The sequence below is a fragment of the Cottoperca gobio genome, chromosome 3, assembly GCF_900634415.1.
Source record: "Cottoperca gobio chromosome 3, fCotGob3.1, whole genome shotgun sequence".
NCBI lineage: Eukaryota > Metazoa > Chordata > Actinopteri > Perciformes > Bovichtidae > Cottoperca > Cottoperca gobio.
In genome coordinates, this window is record NC_041357.1 from 18,492,188 (window position 1) to 18,508,789 (window position 16,602).

General features: G+C 42.2%; 1 protein-coding gene across 6 annotated transcripts in view; it reads left to right on the forward strand.

Moving 5' to 3' along the window:
* sox6 (SRY-box transcription factor 6) overlaps positions 1-16,602 on the forward strand; it is a 129,334-nt gene that overhangs the window by 35,635 nt on the left and 77,097 nt on the right. For all 6 annotated transcript variants that reach the window (XM_029457999.1, XM_029457991.1, XM_029458006.1 and 3 more), the window contains 2 exons: positions 9,276-9,516; positions 11,954-12,164. In XM_029457999.1, coding sequence (XP_029313859.1) covers positions 9,276-9,516; positions 11,954-12,164 — 452 coding nt within the window. The remainder of the gene's footprint in view (positions 1-9,275; positions 9,517-11,953; positions 12,165-16,602) is intronic.

The window sequence follows — 16,602 nt, forward strand, 5'->3', positions numbered from 1 at the left end:
AAGGATTTGACTGCCCTTTACTGTAAAGAGTGTGTTGTAAGTGCAATGACCTTTGTCAAGTTCCAGCTATTGTTTGCAGATTGGTTACACACTCTACAGGCTGTGAAAGACACATCTGCTACCTTCAACTCAGTGGAGAGCAGATAGACAGTCAGGGTTGAGGGTTAGGTGTGTGTGTGTGTGTGTGTGTGTGTGTGTGTGTGTGTGTGTGTGTGTGTGTGTGTGTGTGTGTGTGTGTGGGGTCCTGAGCTACCCTGTCATACAGCTCAGCTACAGTCCCTATCTTCTCATCAAATATTTGTCTGGCCTTCGCTCCATATTTGCCTTCCATTCTGTTTGCTTTGTTTATTGAAATCTATCTCAGGCAGATTGATACAGTTTCCAAGTTGTTATTTTTTGTCTGTGTGTGCATTTATCTTGGTGTGTAAATTCCACATAATGTATTTCTTTATTGTGCTCAAAATGTATGTTCATAGATATTTGATGCTGATATGGATATTGTCCTCATTTCAGTTCAGTTTGCTAACATTTTGAAAAAGCACAGCAGGAATTGTTGTTTGATACCATGGGAGTATAAATGTGTAGGTCAACTCGACAGAAAATTCCCTTTAAGCTTTCAACATCAAATATACATTTGTTTAATGTGTTTTTGATTGATTCCCTGATTGAGATTCAAAGGGTGGTCATAAATGTTTCAGGACAAAGGGTCTCTGTGTGTGAATGGGGCCCCAGTTGAAATAGAGGAGTAGTTTGAGATTACCAGATTATTTCCTACTAGCCCAGTGAGTGAGGCGAGCCGAGCCGCAGCCCTGCACCGTGCTGTGCTGAGGCTGAGCATAATGAGTGTGGTGGCAGGGAACCACAACAGAGCCGGGGCAGAGGCTGCCTGGGAACCAGAGGCCCATGGCCCACAGCCAAACACACACACAAATCCTGCCGCACACTTGTGGCTTTTTAAGAAAGCAATTAAGTTAATGATTTCATTTTGAAGCACTGTCATGATGCATGCGTCCTCTGAGCGAGCCAGCAAAAGAATAAAGGAGAAGCTAACACAGAGGAGAAGGTATTAGTAAACGCAAGCTTCGCCCGACAACCACAGAGAAAAATAACATGCAACCGAGCGTAATGTGGCATATGTTGTGAACACAGCCCAAAAATCACTTTGGTAATATATTGTCGTAGGTATATCACTTGCGGATCCTGCTTCTTTTTTATGCATCGCTCTGAACAAATGCAGAGAAGAGTACAGTAGAGGCACAGTATAAGGGTCGGAAACATGGTTAGCAGCATTGACCGCTGAGGCATTTTGAGTTTTAGTCAGCGTCTAATCCACTACAGTGCCCGCTTCCCTGGAGTGGAAATACAGCACATTTTTCTATTCAACCATGTCTGTCAGCTCTCTGATTTTATTAGGGCTATGTTTCACATTCATTTACTCAGGATTTCTCAGTGCCGGTCCATGAATGAAACCATCTTAGCAATGCTAAAACAGCAGCTTGTACATGTCTTCTGTGAACCAAATTGTTGGGCAATTACCCAGATCAGTGGCTAGGGTTTCTGGTTTTGCTCTTCAAATCTCATTTTTCTCCAGTCTCTGTCTTTTTTTTGTATCAGCTGTCAATCACTCATGGTAACTTTTAACCACCTCAGAACAGGGCTTCATTTATACCTTCACGTTTGCTCGGCTTCTTCCTGTCCAACCTGTCAGAATGACACACACTGTTGACCATGCTTCCTATTCAGCACTGGCAAATTAATTGGTTTCAGTGGTTTAAATCAGCAATCAATGTCAGTTTCCCAACATAATAAGCCTTAATCATAAATCTTTGAGGTGTGGCTTTCCTGACCCCTATTCATCATGGCTGTGCTAGATGGCCTCATCTGGGTGGAGCAAATGAACTACCCCTGTTTTGATTTTCCAATTGATGTGTCACATGAAACGTGGATACACTCTCCCCTCCCTGATTCTATCCCGGCCCTTCTTCTCACAGTCCTAAAAAACACACACAAGGGCCCAAAGACAAAAAGGGAAAAGAAGTCACAAGGGGAGACACATTTGTGTGCCTTCCCTTGTGTGAGAGTGCTCAATGAATACCATTAATTTATTCAGAGAGAGAAAAAGAATAACAGAAAAGGAAAAAAAAAGCCCTACAGAATTAGAGGTGGGTCTAACTGTGGCTAATGAGCTGTTGTCCTCACAGCCCCTGGAATAAGAATAGTGCAGCTCCACAGTGTTAAAGGTAGTTTCCTATTTCTTTCCGCTAGCTACAGAAATTATTATAAATAAACTATTTATGAGACGATAATGAAGGGAACAAAATCGCTTTTCTTTTTAGTAGACATTTGAAATTATGCGAATTTGGTGACCAGCACTTGTGAAGCATTCTACATTAGGAAAAAAGAAAGGAACAAGGATAGTGACAGAGAAAGTTGGCCACTGTGTGCTGACATTCCAGATGTCCAAACCAACGGCAGTTGTACCAATCCCAGCTCTGCTGGGCACTAAAGTTGCCAATGATGACCTCATGATGGCAAGACCAAATACTGAGGCCCTAGTTCCTCCCCCATACTGTACAATAAACCCCCATTCTACTTTCATAAACCATTCACGGTCCCCAGTGCCTTTACTGCTCCCTACAAAATGTATCCTTCATAATTAGCTATTGTCCTTGAGTATTTGGCCAAAAGTCTCATTTTTTGGCTCAAAGGCCTTGCTTGCTTCTTTGTAACTTCCCCTCTCTTTTGAGATTTCTATGCTCCCTATAGACTTATTGTGCATCTCTTTGGTAACTTGGGATTCTTCCCTTCACTTGTGCTTGGCACCCCCCAGCCAGCTCCTCAACTCACTTTTCTGGCAACTGTGAGAGATGTTACACTCGATTTGTTGAAGTGCAGCCATTTTGCTGCAAACTCTCCAGTGCACAGAAGAAGTTATCTTTATAAATGACAGAATGGACCGGGCCTCAATAGAGCTTTGTTTACTGTTTAACAAAAAGGGGGCCCCACTCTATATTTCATCTGTCACCAATGCTTTTCTTTCCTTCAACAATGCTCGATTGTTTCCATGAAAATTTCAGGTTCCATGAACAGGAGAATTCTGTATTATTATGTTACTGCCAAATTCCGATCTCTGTTTTCCTTCTCCTGCTCACAAAGGACTCATAACTTACTGTCAACTATGAGGCAAGCCACAAAGCTCCACTGTTGCTCAGCAAATAGGCTTGTGTTGGTTGATGGCTTGACTCGCTGTGAGGTTTGCTTAAGTGCAGCAGCAGCAACAGAAGTCTCTTTGGGAACTCCATCCCCCAGCAGGCCCACAGAAAAAGAGAAAGTAACGAGAGAAAGAGAGGTAAAACAACAAGAGGCCATTCTTGTCTCAGTATTTTTTTCGCCTCTCAGGAAGGGAAACAGTTTGTCTGGTGAAGGAGACTGCTGAAGTTGTTGTCCTACTACTGTGAATGTATTATGCTGTGTTTGACTCTCAACATCCAGTAAGCTCCGCCTCTAGTGGATAACTTCTGTTAAAGAATGATGCGGGTCCAGAAAAAAAGGCCAGCATCAAAAAATTTGGGACGGCCATCCTTCATTTGTGAAAGCATACGCGTGAATGAACCTGTGTGTGTCCTGGGGAACTGAGAAGCTGTTATGCCATCCAGCTTTGAGCTTGTGTCCTGGGATCAGAAAAAAGGCCAAAGGCACAGGGGACCGAAGGAGAAGGAGGAGGAGGTAGAGGTGGAGGGGGCAACGAGGGACTCAGTGTGTGAGTGCTCATCGACCCTTCCTGAGTAGACAGACAGGGACACTTAAGCGCTCTCACACCTGCATCTGCCTTTGCCTTGCGTGGGGGGCAAGGACACCAACCATGCTGTCATGGCAGCTGCACAAGTGTTTAAAGTGAGATACAAGGCAGTTCCTCTAGCAGCATATTATTGCAAATAATTTACCCTGCAAAGTAATTATCAATGCTCTGTTCAATATGTAAAGTGTGCACTTCAGGTGGCTTGCTTAATTTGCTCTGGGTGGCTATCATTTGAGTGTGGATTTTAGCTGTGGTAACCGTGGCAGTTTCTAATAGAGAAGGCATCAGGAGAGAGTGTGAAGTGAGGATGAAGTGCTGCCGTAAATGAGTTGACTTTTTGCAATGGAAGGTCAATAATAATGGAGGAACAATTTAAACAAATTAATTTAGACAACTCTCCAGTCACTGTACAGTATGCTACCTTGTTGGAAAATCTATTTTCCCAACCATTTATTATATTTTAATATCATTATCTGTAATTACATTGTCGGATGAGGTTTAAGAGATTTGAGTTAATTTGTGTATCACTTACTCAAAATGCTAGTAATCTCTTTTTCTAATTTACCTCTTTTCAAATCTGCAGGAGTAATACAATAGCAAAAAACCTGTTTGTACGTGCGCACTCTGTGTCTAAGTATGCGTGTGTAGAAAAAGAGGCTAACTGAGCAGTATACAGCCCGTGTTACGAGTTGATTATGTATCCAGAAACCTGGCTGCTTCACAGCATGGCACAATCACAATGGAGGGTGATAATTTAATTGTGCTAAACGGTGGATTCCGTGTCAATGCTCCTCCAGCTGGGAGCTGTCAGGTAGTAATATCTCATTATGGCAGGTGAAGAACCCAGAGGAACCCAACCACGACACCTGTTAGAACAGGAGGAACCCCTGAAGGGAAACATACAGATGATTTTTCTCTCTCTCTGGCTATCGCTCACACACACACACACACATACGCACACACACGGTTAAAAGCCCCCAAACTATTTTCTTTTGCTACTTCTCCTTCACTTTAAAAGATAGCTACTGATTATAACATTTATTTTCAAGGTTGTTGCCTTTGTTTGTTTTTGTTTTTAAATTATCTCATCTAATTAAATCTCTGATATAAGTCCCTATGTTTTTTTAGTAAGTGCTGAGTTTGGTGCACATATTTAATTGCTCCTACAGTATAATACAGTGACAAACAGACATAACAGTCTTTGCAGCTCTGCTAATTAAAAGATCTCATGCAGTCAGTCAGACACATCAATTATTATTTACGCTTGAAGACAGTTGGCAAATGTAAACACTTAAATAATACTTAAATAAACATATTCAGCTTGTCTTATTATTATTTTCTTTCCTCATAAACACGTATATGTATATACATGCATGCATGCATTGAGTGCACACTGTCACACAGGGAAAGTCCTTTATCCGTTATCGCTTGCTCTCCCATCCTATTTTTATAATTTATTTTTAAAGGTCTTTTTGTGTTTAAATAATTGATTAGATTTTCTCTCCTTTTGTCTGCTGAAGGAAGAAGGTGTAATATTCTCCTGTTGGGATTAAAACTTGAAGGTGCAAGACATCAGTAGTGAGACACACAAGTGGGTGGCTAGGGGAGGTGAGGGAGATGGTGTGGAGTTACTTATCACCATTGTCTATAAAAGGTAAACAGTGTCACAGAGCAGATACAGCGGGTGAAAGTCAGTCAGACCCTTTTACGATGAAAGGGGAAATGGGATAGCCGAGGACACATGGCCCCTCAGTCACAAGACCCCTTGGATGAGCAGTACACAACACTCCTCTAATACTCGCCAATTAAGCAGAGGTTGTTTTGCACGATGATGAAACATTATATCAGGGAACAATTCATGACTCAAAGCATTCCAGGCCATATGAGCCTGCGGCTAGATAACTTAAGTCCTAATCCTTCAAATGTGCGCAATATTGTCAGCTATATATAGGCCAGTTCTCTTTTCTAACTGACCCTCCCTCGTCTCTGCCTCAAGTCTCCAAAGTCACTGGGGCTTTGTCTTTCAGAAAGAAGGCAGGAAGGCAGCATTTGATGCACTTATTGATTACTTTGGTTAGTTGTCTATTGTTATTGTGTGATCAAGCATGAGGGAGGGCAGCTTGTCAATGGTTTTATGAGCTACCTCTTCAGTTCACCATATTCTCACTGTTTAGTATGTTAAAGCATATTCCGGGCTTATCATCCATAGAAACGGATTCAATTATTAATGCGGGTAAAGTTATTTCAACAGCACCAGAATACATTGTAGCTGTACAAACAGGGCTTTTTTTGCTTATTTTATTTTTGTGAGCACAGACGCCAAAAAGCTGTAAACAGTATAGTTCTATGAGAAAATGTGATCACATTATACATGCATCGTAGAATTCTCCTTATTTTTCTCCTCATCAAATGTCTTTGTTGTGTCTATGCTGATCTATTGCACACAAACCTCTTTAGATCTCAGCACTGTGTGATCCCTGCTCAAAATATGAGGAATAAAATACCGTATGGTTGCCCTCAGATATTTTCAGAGAATTACTGCCGCACTTCCCCTTTTCCCTTTCAATAATATGAGGTAGTATTGTATGGGGCTTGTCAGAGGTGGGGGTGGGGCAGAGGGGGTTCTCTGCACTCTTAAGCTGCCTGCTCGCAGCCCTCCCAGCACTGCTAATAAATTATTAACTCCTGCTGACAAATACTGTTATGGAGCCTGCCGCAGATCTGTTGCATTCTTTAACAAGATTGCTGTAGACACATGTTACAGGAGGATGGAGTCTCCATCGCTCCCTCTCTCCTTTTCTCTCTCTCTATCCCTTTCTCTCACTCACGCCTCAGCAGTTTGACTGATGGCTGGAGACCAAAGTAAAAGTGCCTGAGAGACTGAATATTTTAGTGGTAAAATAATACCACTTGATTTAGTGTGTAATACAAAAGCAGTGCTTTGTTTCACTCTCACACTCCATTGAGGACGAGGTGCTTGTTGCTCTCGAGGCTTGGGCTTTTTGGGTGCATGAATAAAAAATACATCAGAATCTAATGTGCTCGATCTGCTCACACACACACACACACACACACACACACACACACACACACACACACACACACACACACACACACACACACACACCTCCCCTTGCAGCCACCCAACCCCACTACTGCCCCCTCTCCATGCATGCTCTGAACTTTGCTCTGACTTTTGATTTTCAATTAACAGTACCCAATTTTGAGATCACTTTCTATTTGATATAATTACAGGAAACAATTTAATGGCTGATTAAAATTGAGGGCTGAGTCCCACTAAAGACACAGCTGACACACATCCAGGCACAGAGGCTAAAAGACAGAACGAGAGACAGGGAGACAGACAGGCATGGGTCTCACACTCCTGCCTGCCATCTACCTGACTTACTGGGTGTGTTTGTACAGCTGCTAAAACACATGAGATTAACTTAGGCTACCATTGTTTATGTCCCCCTTCAGTGTGTGTGTGTGTGTGTGTGTGTGTGTGTGTGTGTGTGTGTGTGTGTGTGTGTGTGTGTGTGTGCGTGTGTGTGCATGCGTGCTTGTGTATATCAGTGCACGCTACTGAATAATAATTCAATACAAAATGTGCGATCTCCTTCAGCATTAATTCCCTCCAGACCTCCCAAGTCCCAAGAGATTGTCTCTTACTGTTTCAAAGGTTAAAACATGGTGACACAGCCTTTAATTTCTCTGTGCTACTTATCTAGAATGAATGTCCAGAAGATCTGAGGTCTCTGTAACTACTGTAGAAAAAAACCTTTCGGCCATTTATTAACATGTTGCACTGTAACTGTCTTTCATTATTGTGTCTCTCAATATTTAATTTTACATTTCATACTTTTCTTTGTTGTATTTTCCTTCATATTTTCCATCTTTTAAATGTTGCTTTATACTTTTTGTAAAGAACTATGCATGCCTTTGTTTTTGAAAGGGGCTATACAAATAATTTGCACTACAATATCCACAGACAATATCAATTCAGCCGTCTGTGTACATGGACGATACACCTCATTTGACATACTTCCTTGAGTAAACTATTGGACCCAAAGACCTTGTTCATAAAAGCCTTTCTTAAAATGGAACATATCTTTCCCTGTCTCTCAGTGCCTGACTCTCAGCAGAAAGCACAAGGACAACATCGCACCACAGCCTGCCTCAACCTTGAGAATCCCCCCCTCTCCCTCTCTCAAGCCCCCCAGGCAAACTGAGGGTGGAACTAAAGTGCTGTCACACTGACCCCTGTGGTTAGAGCAGGAGAACGGGGCAGATGGTGATCAGTGATCAAATGTAGTACAAGTACCCTAAGGATTTTGTCATATACAAACACAGACCCATACCTTCACGCCGCATTTTTTGTCTTTCTACTTCCTCTCACGCAAACACAGACATACACTCATCCTATGTAATCATATCCTGTTTGTAATGGTCAATGTTCTGTAGTGTAAGCTACAGGACAGCTCAGGGAAAAGCAGATTGGTAGTTAAATATGCTCCAGCTCCTTCTCTCCACTTCACATCAGTAGGAAGGCCATATTATCTCCTTTTTAATTTAATACCAAATGCATAATTAGATTTAGCTTGGCACAGTGTTTAATTTCATTCATTGTAGCACACAGCATGAGTGCGGCCTCATTAATTGTGAGAAAAAGCGGAATTGGTTGAATAAATTCCACAGCAAAAAGAGTAGGGTTTTAAAAGAAAAAAGAAATTAGAGGTGAAAGAAAGAGTTTTTCTTTGCACCTGTTGTCAAGTACACTCTTCGCTGTAATATTCATGAAAGCATGTGACAGATTTGTGAATTTAGTCCTCCACTGTTCGATTTTTAAGATGATTGAGTAGGATTTGTTGGCCCAAGGGAACACTGTCGCACCAAAATGTTAATAACTTCCTAATTTGATGAGTGGAAACAAAAGAACACAAGTCAGTTTTTTGTTTGTATTTGATTGCTTCGGAGTAAAATCAACTCGCACAAAGAAATGGTTGGATGCTTGAAGGACAAAAACAATTTAGAAATTAAAAAAAGAAACCCTGTTTTACATCTCTGCATTGAATTATTTGTGAGGTTTTTACTTTTTATTTGGATGGCAGTCCCACTGCCTGGCTGACCTACTGCCTGAGTAACTGTCTAGGGGTTTGGGCCAAGACCCAAGCAGGCACAGTTCCAGCCCTAGATCAAGCCATCCATCTGCATTAAACAAAGGATTAGGGACCCCACTGCCTGCTCCAAACTCCACAGGCAAGAGCAGCTTCAAGCGACAGTCAGGTGGAGCATTCAATCCATGTAACTGCTCAGGTGCACCACTTATAATCCAAGTTACAGCCATTCACGATCAGCTAAACGTAACTGCCAGTCGTCCATGAAACACTTAAGGAAACTGTAAATGTATTGTTGACGATCCTTGTAAGATATCATTTCTTCTTCTTGACTCTATTTTCCTTTTCCTGCTCCACAGCAGAGTCATGTCTTCCAAGCAAGCCACTTCTCCTTTTGCCTCTGTGGTTGATGGGGATGATGCCATGAGTCAGGAGCACTTGTCTTGGGAGAAAGAGGAGAGTGCAGAGGCCCATGGCACACCACAGCTGCCCTTGCACAGCCTGCTCCATGGAAAAGCTCATCCAGATGAAATGCAGCCGCTAAGCAGCGTGCCTCCAGAGAGCGATTGGGACAGCCTGGTTTCAGCCCAACAGCGCATGGTGAGACATGTCAACACACGACATACATACATTAACCTTTTTCATTCTTACTTGGTGGCTCTGTGGTGAGAATGGAATAATGGAAAAAAGAATAGTTGTGGGGTAGAAGTAAACGTTTATTTTTAAAGAAAACCCAATAAAGCAGGACAATTTCAAACCTATGTGCTCTACTGTCCTCACTTCAAGATCCTGACTCAGCTCCATCCCCACGGTTCCCTAATGCTGTGAAACCGCTGGGATTCTTGGGTCTTCAGATAGGCAGCTCTGCCAAACACTAAACCATCAGCTATTATAAGGTTAAACAGAGGACCTCTAACTCTCCGTTTAATAATGCGAATGGCTCATAAAATTGTGTCACGACCGATGGAAGGCCATGATGCATTCTTGTTGCTATTAAAGAAACATGTCGTGTCCTCGGTGCACGGATGTTGTTTTTCTTGTTGTGTTTAAGCTACAGACCCCAGACGCTGTACATTCTAAGTGCGGAGCTGCTTTGATGTGAGCCGAGTGAAGAAGAACACAGGCACTTGTGGGCTATAGACATGGGATGCAGGTGGTCTTTCTGTGACAGACGGGTCTGTGGTAAAGAGACCCTAAGGGCCTCTGAAGTAGCTCAGCAGTTGGCCACTGAGACCCTCAACACCTCAGCATTGCAGCACAACGCACACACAAAACAGAACTACATGCACATCCACACAGACACATGAATAGCCTTTGTAGCAGACTGCTCATCATGATGCTGGGGTGTGCATGCTGACAGTGTAGGTAATTGTCAGGCAAAGGATTGCTCAGGTGTTGTCTTCATCTGTGGCACATCACGGTATGTTGGGAACAGGATTTAGAAGAAGTTTTATGATGGGGAACTAAAATCACAAAGACAAAGTATATAAATACCAACAACCAATATCTGATCGATCAATAAAGCTATAAAACTACTAATGATGATTTGTATAGCACCTTTGTGTTTACAAAGTGATTTACAAAAAAAATATCAGTCCTAAATGATAGAAAAATTAAAAAAAACCTTCATTCACACTTCAAAGAGTGAGTGGGAGGAAGGACGCAAAAAGAGAGTAAAGGTAAAATGGAGGACGGCAGGGAGAGACAGAGAGAAGAAAAGGGAAAGGCATAAGGTGAAAGGAATGAGTGTTGCCTTTGCTGATTACCTGACTCCACTGCTGTGCCATGCGTCTGTGTGGGCTGTGCCCTGAACCTGCGCCAGCTGATTAACCCAGCACTGCTCCACTCCCCTCAAGCACTCTCCACTGTCTCTGCCACACTGCATAATCATCCAACACAGGGCTGGGAGGTGCAGAGTAGGCCTGTAGGTCGTGCCACCCTGGCGCTTGGTACCAGACCACCCTACACACCATTGCAACTCTGCCTCGGGCTCGACATGCAACGCAGGGATGAGAAATTGGCACTGACAACATTCCTGCCTGCATTCCTGACTTTTCATTTAGGATTGTCAGTGGCTCCAGACATGGTTCTATCATTTAACCCTACTGTATTACACACAGTTATCACACTGCTGTTGATTAAAGCTCAATTTTCCATGAAAGGCGTGCCGTACGTGTTGGATACAGACGTGGGTCATGTTTATTCCCTTCACTCTGAGGCCCAAAGTTTAAATCAGAGCTAACTGTTCCCCCGCTAAAGGCTGCAAACTCCTGGCTGCTTAGCCACCTTCTGCTTTCTCAGACTCCACAAACCATAATTAACACCACCTTCTGTCAGACGCAACCCTAAGCCATGGTCTGTGTGCTGACTATACGCTCCCAAGTGCAGAGTATTCTCTCCCTCTCTCCCGCCCCTCAAGCTCTCTCCCATTCTTCTCCCCATTTCCTTCATGTGTCTGTTTGTGCACAGGGAGCACTCAGCCAGTCAGCCAGAGACAGGACCCTTAGTTAAATACTAAACCATACACAGGTGGGACTGAAAAACAACAACAGCTCGAGACAGGACACAGATTTACGATAGCTCAAGGCACTCAGCTGAGAATAAGTCTCCAGTAGAAAATGAACAAATTACACAGCAGTCACCCTAACACAAATGCACACTCAAAAGCAATTTGAGAAATTACAGTTGGGAGGTTTCTCTGTGTAGTCTCTGCAGATGAATAGTAAAGAGCACATTATGGATATGCCCTATGAAAGTGTACCTCATCATTTCATCTCAGTTTTTCACTTGTCATATCTCATTTACCAGCAAAGCTGGCTCTGTTGAAGACACAAAAGCTGCTGTATGAAAGCCAGAGTGGAGCTATTTGATATGGCCGAATCGCCCCTGAGCTGCAAAAATCCAGCAATCACTGCATTTGAATGACAAACTGTCAAAAAGCTCAATGGAGCCCTGACAGAACACAGAAACCCACTCATCATTTAATACAAATCCCATCCCTTGTTGCCACACCTCCTAACTTTTGTTTGTCTTACAGGAATCTGACAGCAATAAAGTATGTTCCCTGTACTCCTTCCGGAACAATTCCACTTCCCCACACAAGCCGGAGGAGGGGGCCCGGGAGCGAAGCGACCTGCTGAGCGGATCAGCGTTTGGAACTCCGGAGCGCCGCAAAGGAAGCCTGGCAGACGTAGTGGACACGCTGAAGCAGAAGAAACTGGAGGAGATGACAAAGACAGAGCAAGACGGTATGATTCCCTCTGTTTGTGTGTGTGTGTGTGTGTGTGTGTGTGTGTGTGTGTGTGTGTGTGTGTGTGTGTGTGTGTTTGTATATGGGCGTAGGAATACCTTTGTCCTTTCTATGTGCGTCTGATCTTCCTAAATGTTCCCTCTTTCTTTCTCATCATTTTCTCGTTTCCTGACTGTCTGCCTCTTTTCTTTTGTATCTCTCCGTCTCGTACAGTCATGCGGGCACACACAGCCTGGGAATACTGACGTTACAGTGTTTCCAGTTTGTTCTGAACCTCTTCCAATGTGACAAAGACTGTGTGGCAGTGCACCTCAGCATAAGTGTGGTCTTCTTCTGTGCCAAGGCAAACTCTTTGCCTATAAAACTCATAGTGCTGACCTGATGCCAGGAACATTACCTCTTTTTATTTTGCTTCACAGAACACTTTTTACTCAGCAAAGTTATTCATCAAAGTTCGCTACCATAAAAACAACCCTAGCCTTCTCACATCCTACTCAACACAACATGAAGAATTCAGACTTTTTATTTTCCTACAATTGCATGCAGAGGGAAAAGAAAATCCTTTTCTGTTGTAAGACTGTTAGGTCTATGTCATATCTGCACCCTGTTTCACCCTGCTCGACTCTCCCTCCTACAGCCTGCAGTCTATCAAGAGTATAGCGGAAAAACAAATATTTGAAAGAGCTGCTGAAACACATCCCCCTTCTTAATTAGGGCTGTAGTAATATAACTACATCCAATCAAATGTTAAACCCCCTTGGGAATGCATGTGTCTCATTTAGTGTCTGGGGAGCTCTTAGCTTAAGCACTTCATCAGACGAATAAATTAGACCTCTGTTAGCCTAAAAATAATTTGCCACTTCTTTTTTAAGTGTTCGTTTGCTGATCTTTGTATCAGAGCATCACGGGCCTCTCACCGGAGAATCATTTAGCCGTGATATGTGGACTGATTATTTGTGGTGTCAATTAGGTAATAAAAGATAGAACAATCAGTCCTTATTTACCTGAACACTTATAAATTGGAGATTATTTAGAAAACTGAAAAGTTTGGATTATTGGATGGAAATGACCAACAAAGGAGTAGAAGTAATTGCAACATTAAACACACAAAATGTGCACATAAGTATGCCGGAATACTTAAATCAATGCCTTTTATATCATAATGGGAATATGATATTGGGAATTTAGCAAACAATATAATAAAACTAAATCCAAAAGCAATTGCCCCTTGCATATAACACACTCAATACTCAAAACATTCTGTAATACAGCAGATGGATTTGTCTCTGTGAAGAGTTTTCATGTTTTCCCCAGGTTTCTTCTGAATGCTCTAGTTTTCTATCACACCAACACACATACATATTATGAATATGCTGTATTCTTGCTCATGGTCTTAGATCTGGAGCTGAACCCAGGACGCAAGAGAATGTCGGCCCACACTGCTTTACAGGACACATTTCTGCTATTAAAAAAGCAAAGCGATTCTGTTACTGCTTCTTTGTTTTACCCTAAGGTAAAAATATATTTCATATGCGTCTTGTTTCTTGCGGAGTCCAGGGCAAGATCGTCAGTGCTCTCTGTAGCGACGGCGGGCGTTATGGTAATGAGCCCCAGCTGGTGAAGGCTGGTTGTTGCAGTAATTTAAATGGTCATGTGCAGTTTGTAATCCAGGGCCGTATGTTAACGCAGAGAGGAGAGGGTGCTTTAGAGTGCCATACAGCTGTTTTAATCTCCTGTTAATAATAGAGACTTGGTCTGCCTCATGTGCTGTGCCACCTAAATAAACTCCCTTGTTGAAGGAAATGTGTGTCTGAGCAGGGAACACAGCAGAAGACAAGAGCTTCACAAAGTTCAGTATGCTGTCCCCGAGCTGCAGGAACTGAGAGATACTCTGTTCTTGAGAGCACTTGAGGAAGCTTCAGTGGTGATGATCAGTGATTACTGTAAAATGGAGGAAGAGGGACTCTTAGAGGAAAGGAAAACCTCACAGAAACCTTTGAGAAATCATAATCGTATGTCTTTGTTTATGGAGAGCCACACTGCAGGAAATTGAAAAGGGCAGGATTAAACGATTAAAGAACATACAAGAAGGTTGGAGAAGCCATTTGTTATCCTAATGATGTTGCTAATGTGGCACAAGCAACAGATGAGCTAAATATATCACTTATCTAAGCATGACAACTGTTGTGTCTAATTCTGCTGCTTCAGTGCCTGCCTGGTCGGGATCACCGAGGTCCTGAGAGACTCTTCACCATCTGCTACCATTCTTCTCTGGGCTTCCTTGTCTGGTCAACATAGTTCATTGTACTGATGGACTGAGGATAAACACAGTGACCTCAAGTGTAGAGGGAAAGCAAATGGTCTGCGGTTCACTTTTTACACAGTACATTTCTCAACCACACTACAAGTGACAAGTTAGCACTGGTGGAAGCTTTGGGTTAAAAAGGCTCCTGCACATGGTATCCAAATAGTGTTGGTCGTCTCTATTAGTGCTTCTTAATGTTGAGTTTTTTAGATTATTTTTTTACCCTGTGAGAATCAGAAATTAAATTCAAATCATCTCTATTTTATTGTAGCGATAGCCATTATCCATATCTCACCTTTCCATTAAATACAACTAAAATGACAGTATCTGAATGGGGTGGGTGTGATTTTGGTAGGAAGGGAAGTATAAATTAGCAGGTAAAGATAATAAATAATACTGGTAATATGTTAACTTCTTCTACTAATACTGTATGTGTCCATTCAAAGAAAAAATGATTGGCCAGTTTCCTTCCTTGACCATGATGCCTTATAAACATTATAACAATAGAGCCGGTGCTCAGTATCTCCTCCATCCTTCCTTCTCCATATATTTGTACCCTTTCACCCTCTCCATCCTTCCACCCTTCCTCTCCATTTCTGGTCCTTAAAGTGCTTTAAGTGCTTGTGACTGTGCTAATGAATGAAAATGTCCTCCCAGCAACGTGCACCGCATTTAGCTGAATAGTCACCTTTGCTGTAAAAGCTCTATTAGGCCCAGTTGCCAGCAGGGCTAACGATTGTGGCCCATGTTTATTTACTAGGTATTGTAAATGCATTATTTATGGATAAGTCTCCAGACAGCACTTGTCAAGAGTTAAAAATGTCAGTATAAAGTATGAGGAGGAAAAAGAAAAATAGCCACCATTATAAAAACCCAAGGTGACCTTGATTTGATTCACGTGCAATTAGAACAGTTTTATATAATGCACTAAAGTATGAATCAATACTGTGCAAGTCAACACGGAAAATACTTTGTGTGTTGAGTCTTTATGATCGTCCCCCAAGACAAGGACGGGTAAATCTGTTTAAGCCTCCTGTCTTAGCTTTTAGGGATTTCCCTGGGCTCAGTATCTACTTGTTGAGTCCTTACCAGTAAAACCAACACATAATTAGATGCAGTTATGTATCATTTGTCATGCTGGGACAGGGGAAGTCTAATTTATTTTTATTTTTTAGCTGTGTTCCATAAAAATACCATTTACATTTCAGTGTTAGAGTTTCTTCACATGTTAAGTCAACATTTCCCAACAATTTCATTATTGAAACTACAATCCAAAGAAAAAATAAATATATATATATATATATATATATATATATATATATATATATATATAACACACAGAGACGAAGCCCATCCTTAATATTGCAGGTTTCTTTAGTCCTATCAGAGTGGATACTGTAGGTGCTCAAGCAGAATACTCAACACCTGGAGCCCTTTGACATAATCATGGCTAATTGCCTTAGCCAAGTGGAGCCATACCACCATTCAGCCAAACTGCAAACCCCTTTAATCTCAGGTAGGAGGATATTTAATGGCTACTGACAAAGGAGTTCCCCCTATTACAGCGCCAGGTAACCTAACTATTACTTATAACATAAAACAGCGTTACATGGTGCGCCACTGCCGACTAATTGTGTTCGGGCAGAGGGTTATTTGCGAGTACTGTATGTGTTCCTGTGTTATCACTTAGACCTCTCTTTCTCTCCCTTTGCCTGTATCACCTCTGCTCTATTTATAAGTGTAATCCCCCTGGCGAGGTTGTGTATTATCACTGTGTAATGACTGTGCAGTAGGTTGAGTGTCGGGGAGTGATCAGCATTGTGTGCGTAGCCCCAGGTCATTATCCTCTATTACAACAGGCCATGTAATGAGATTCAAGGATGGGTGAAAGCTTTGGAAAAGAATAGGATCAGCTCTAAGCCTGTGGTCTGATTAGCACTGATGAACTCTTGACTCTGTTGTACCACTGTCCCCCGTCAGTGTGACAGCGCCTGCTGACTTCACATGGAGGCTCACTGGAAATTGGCTGCAGGTGCATAATAGCACAAATAGAAATGTATTTCGTTTGAATGTAGCTTTAAAAAAGTAAGGTTTTCTAAAAGTATATTCCGTATAATGCAGTCAGTATTAT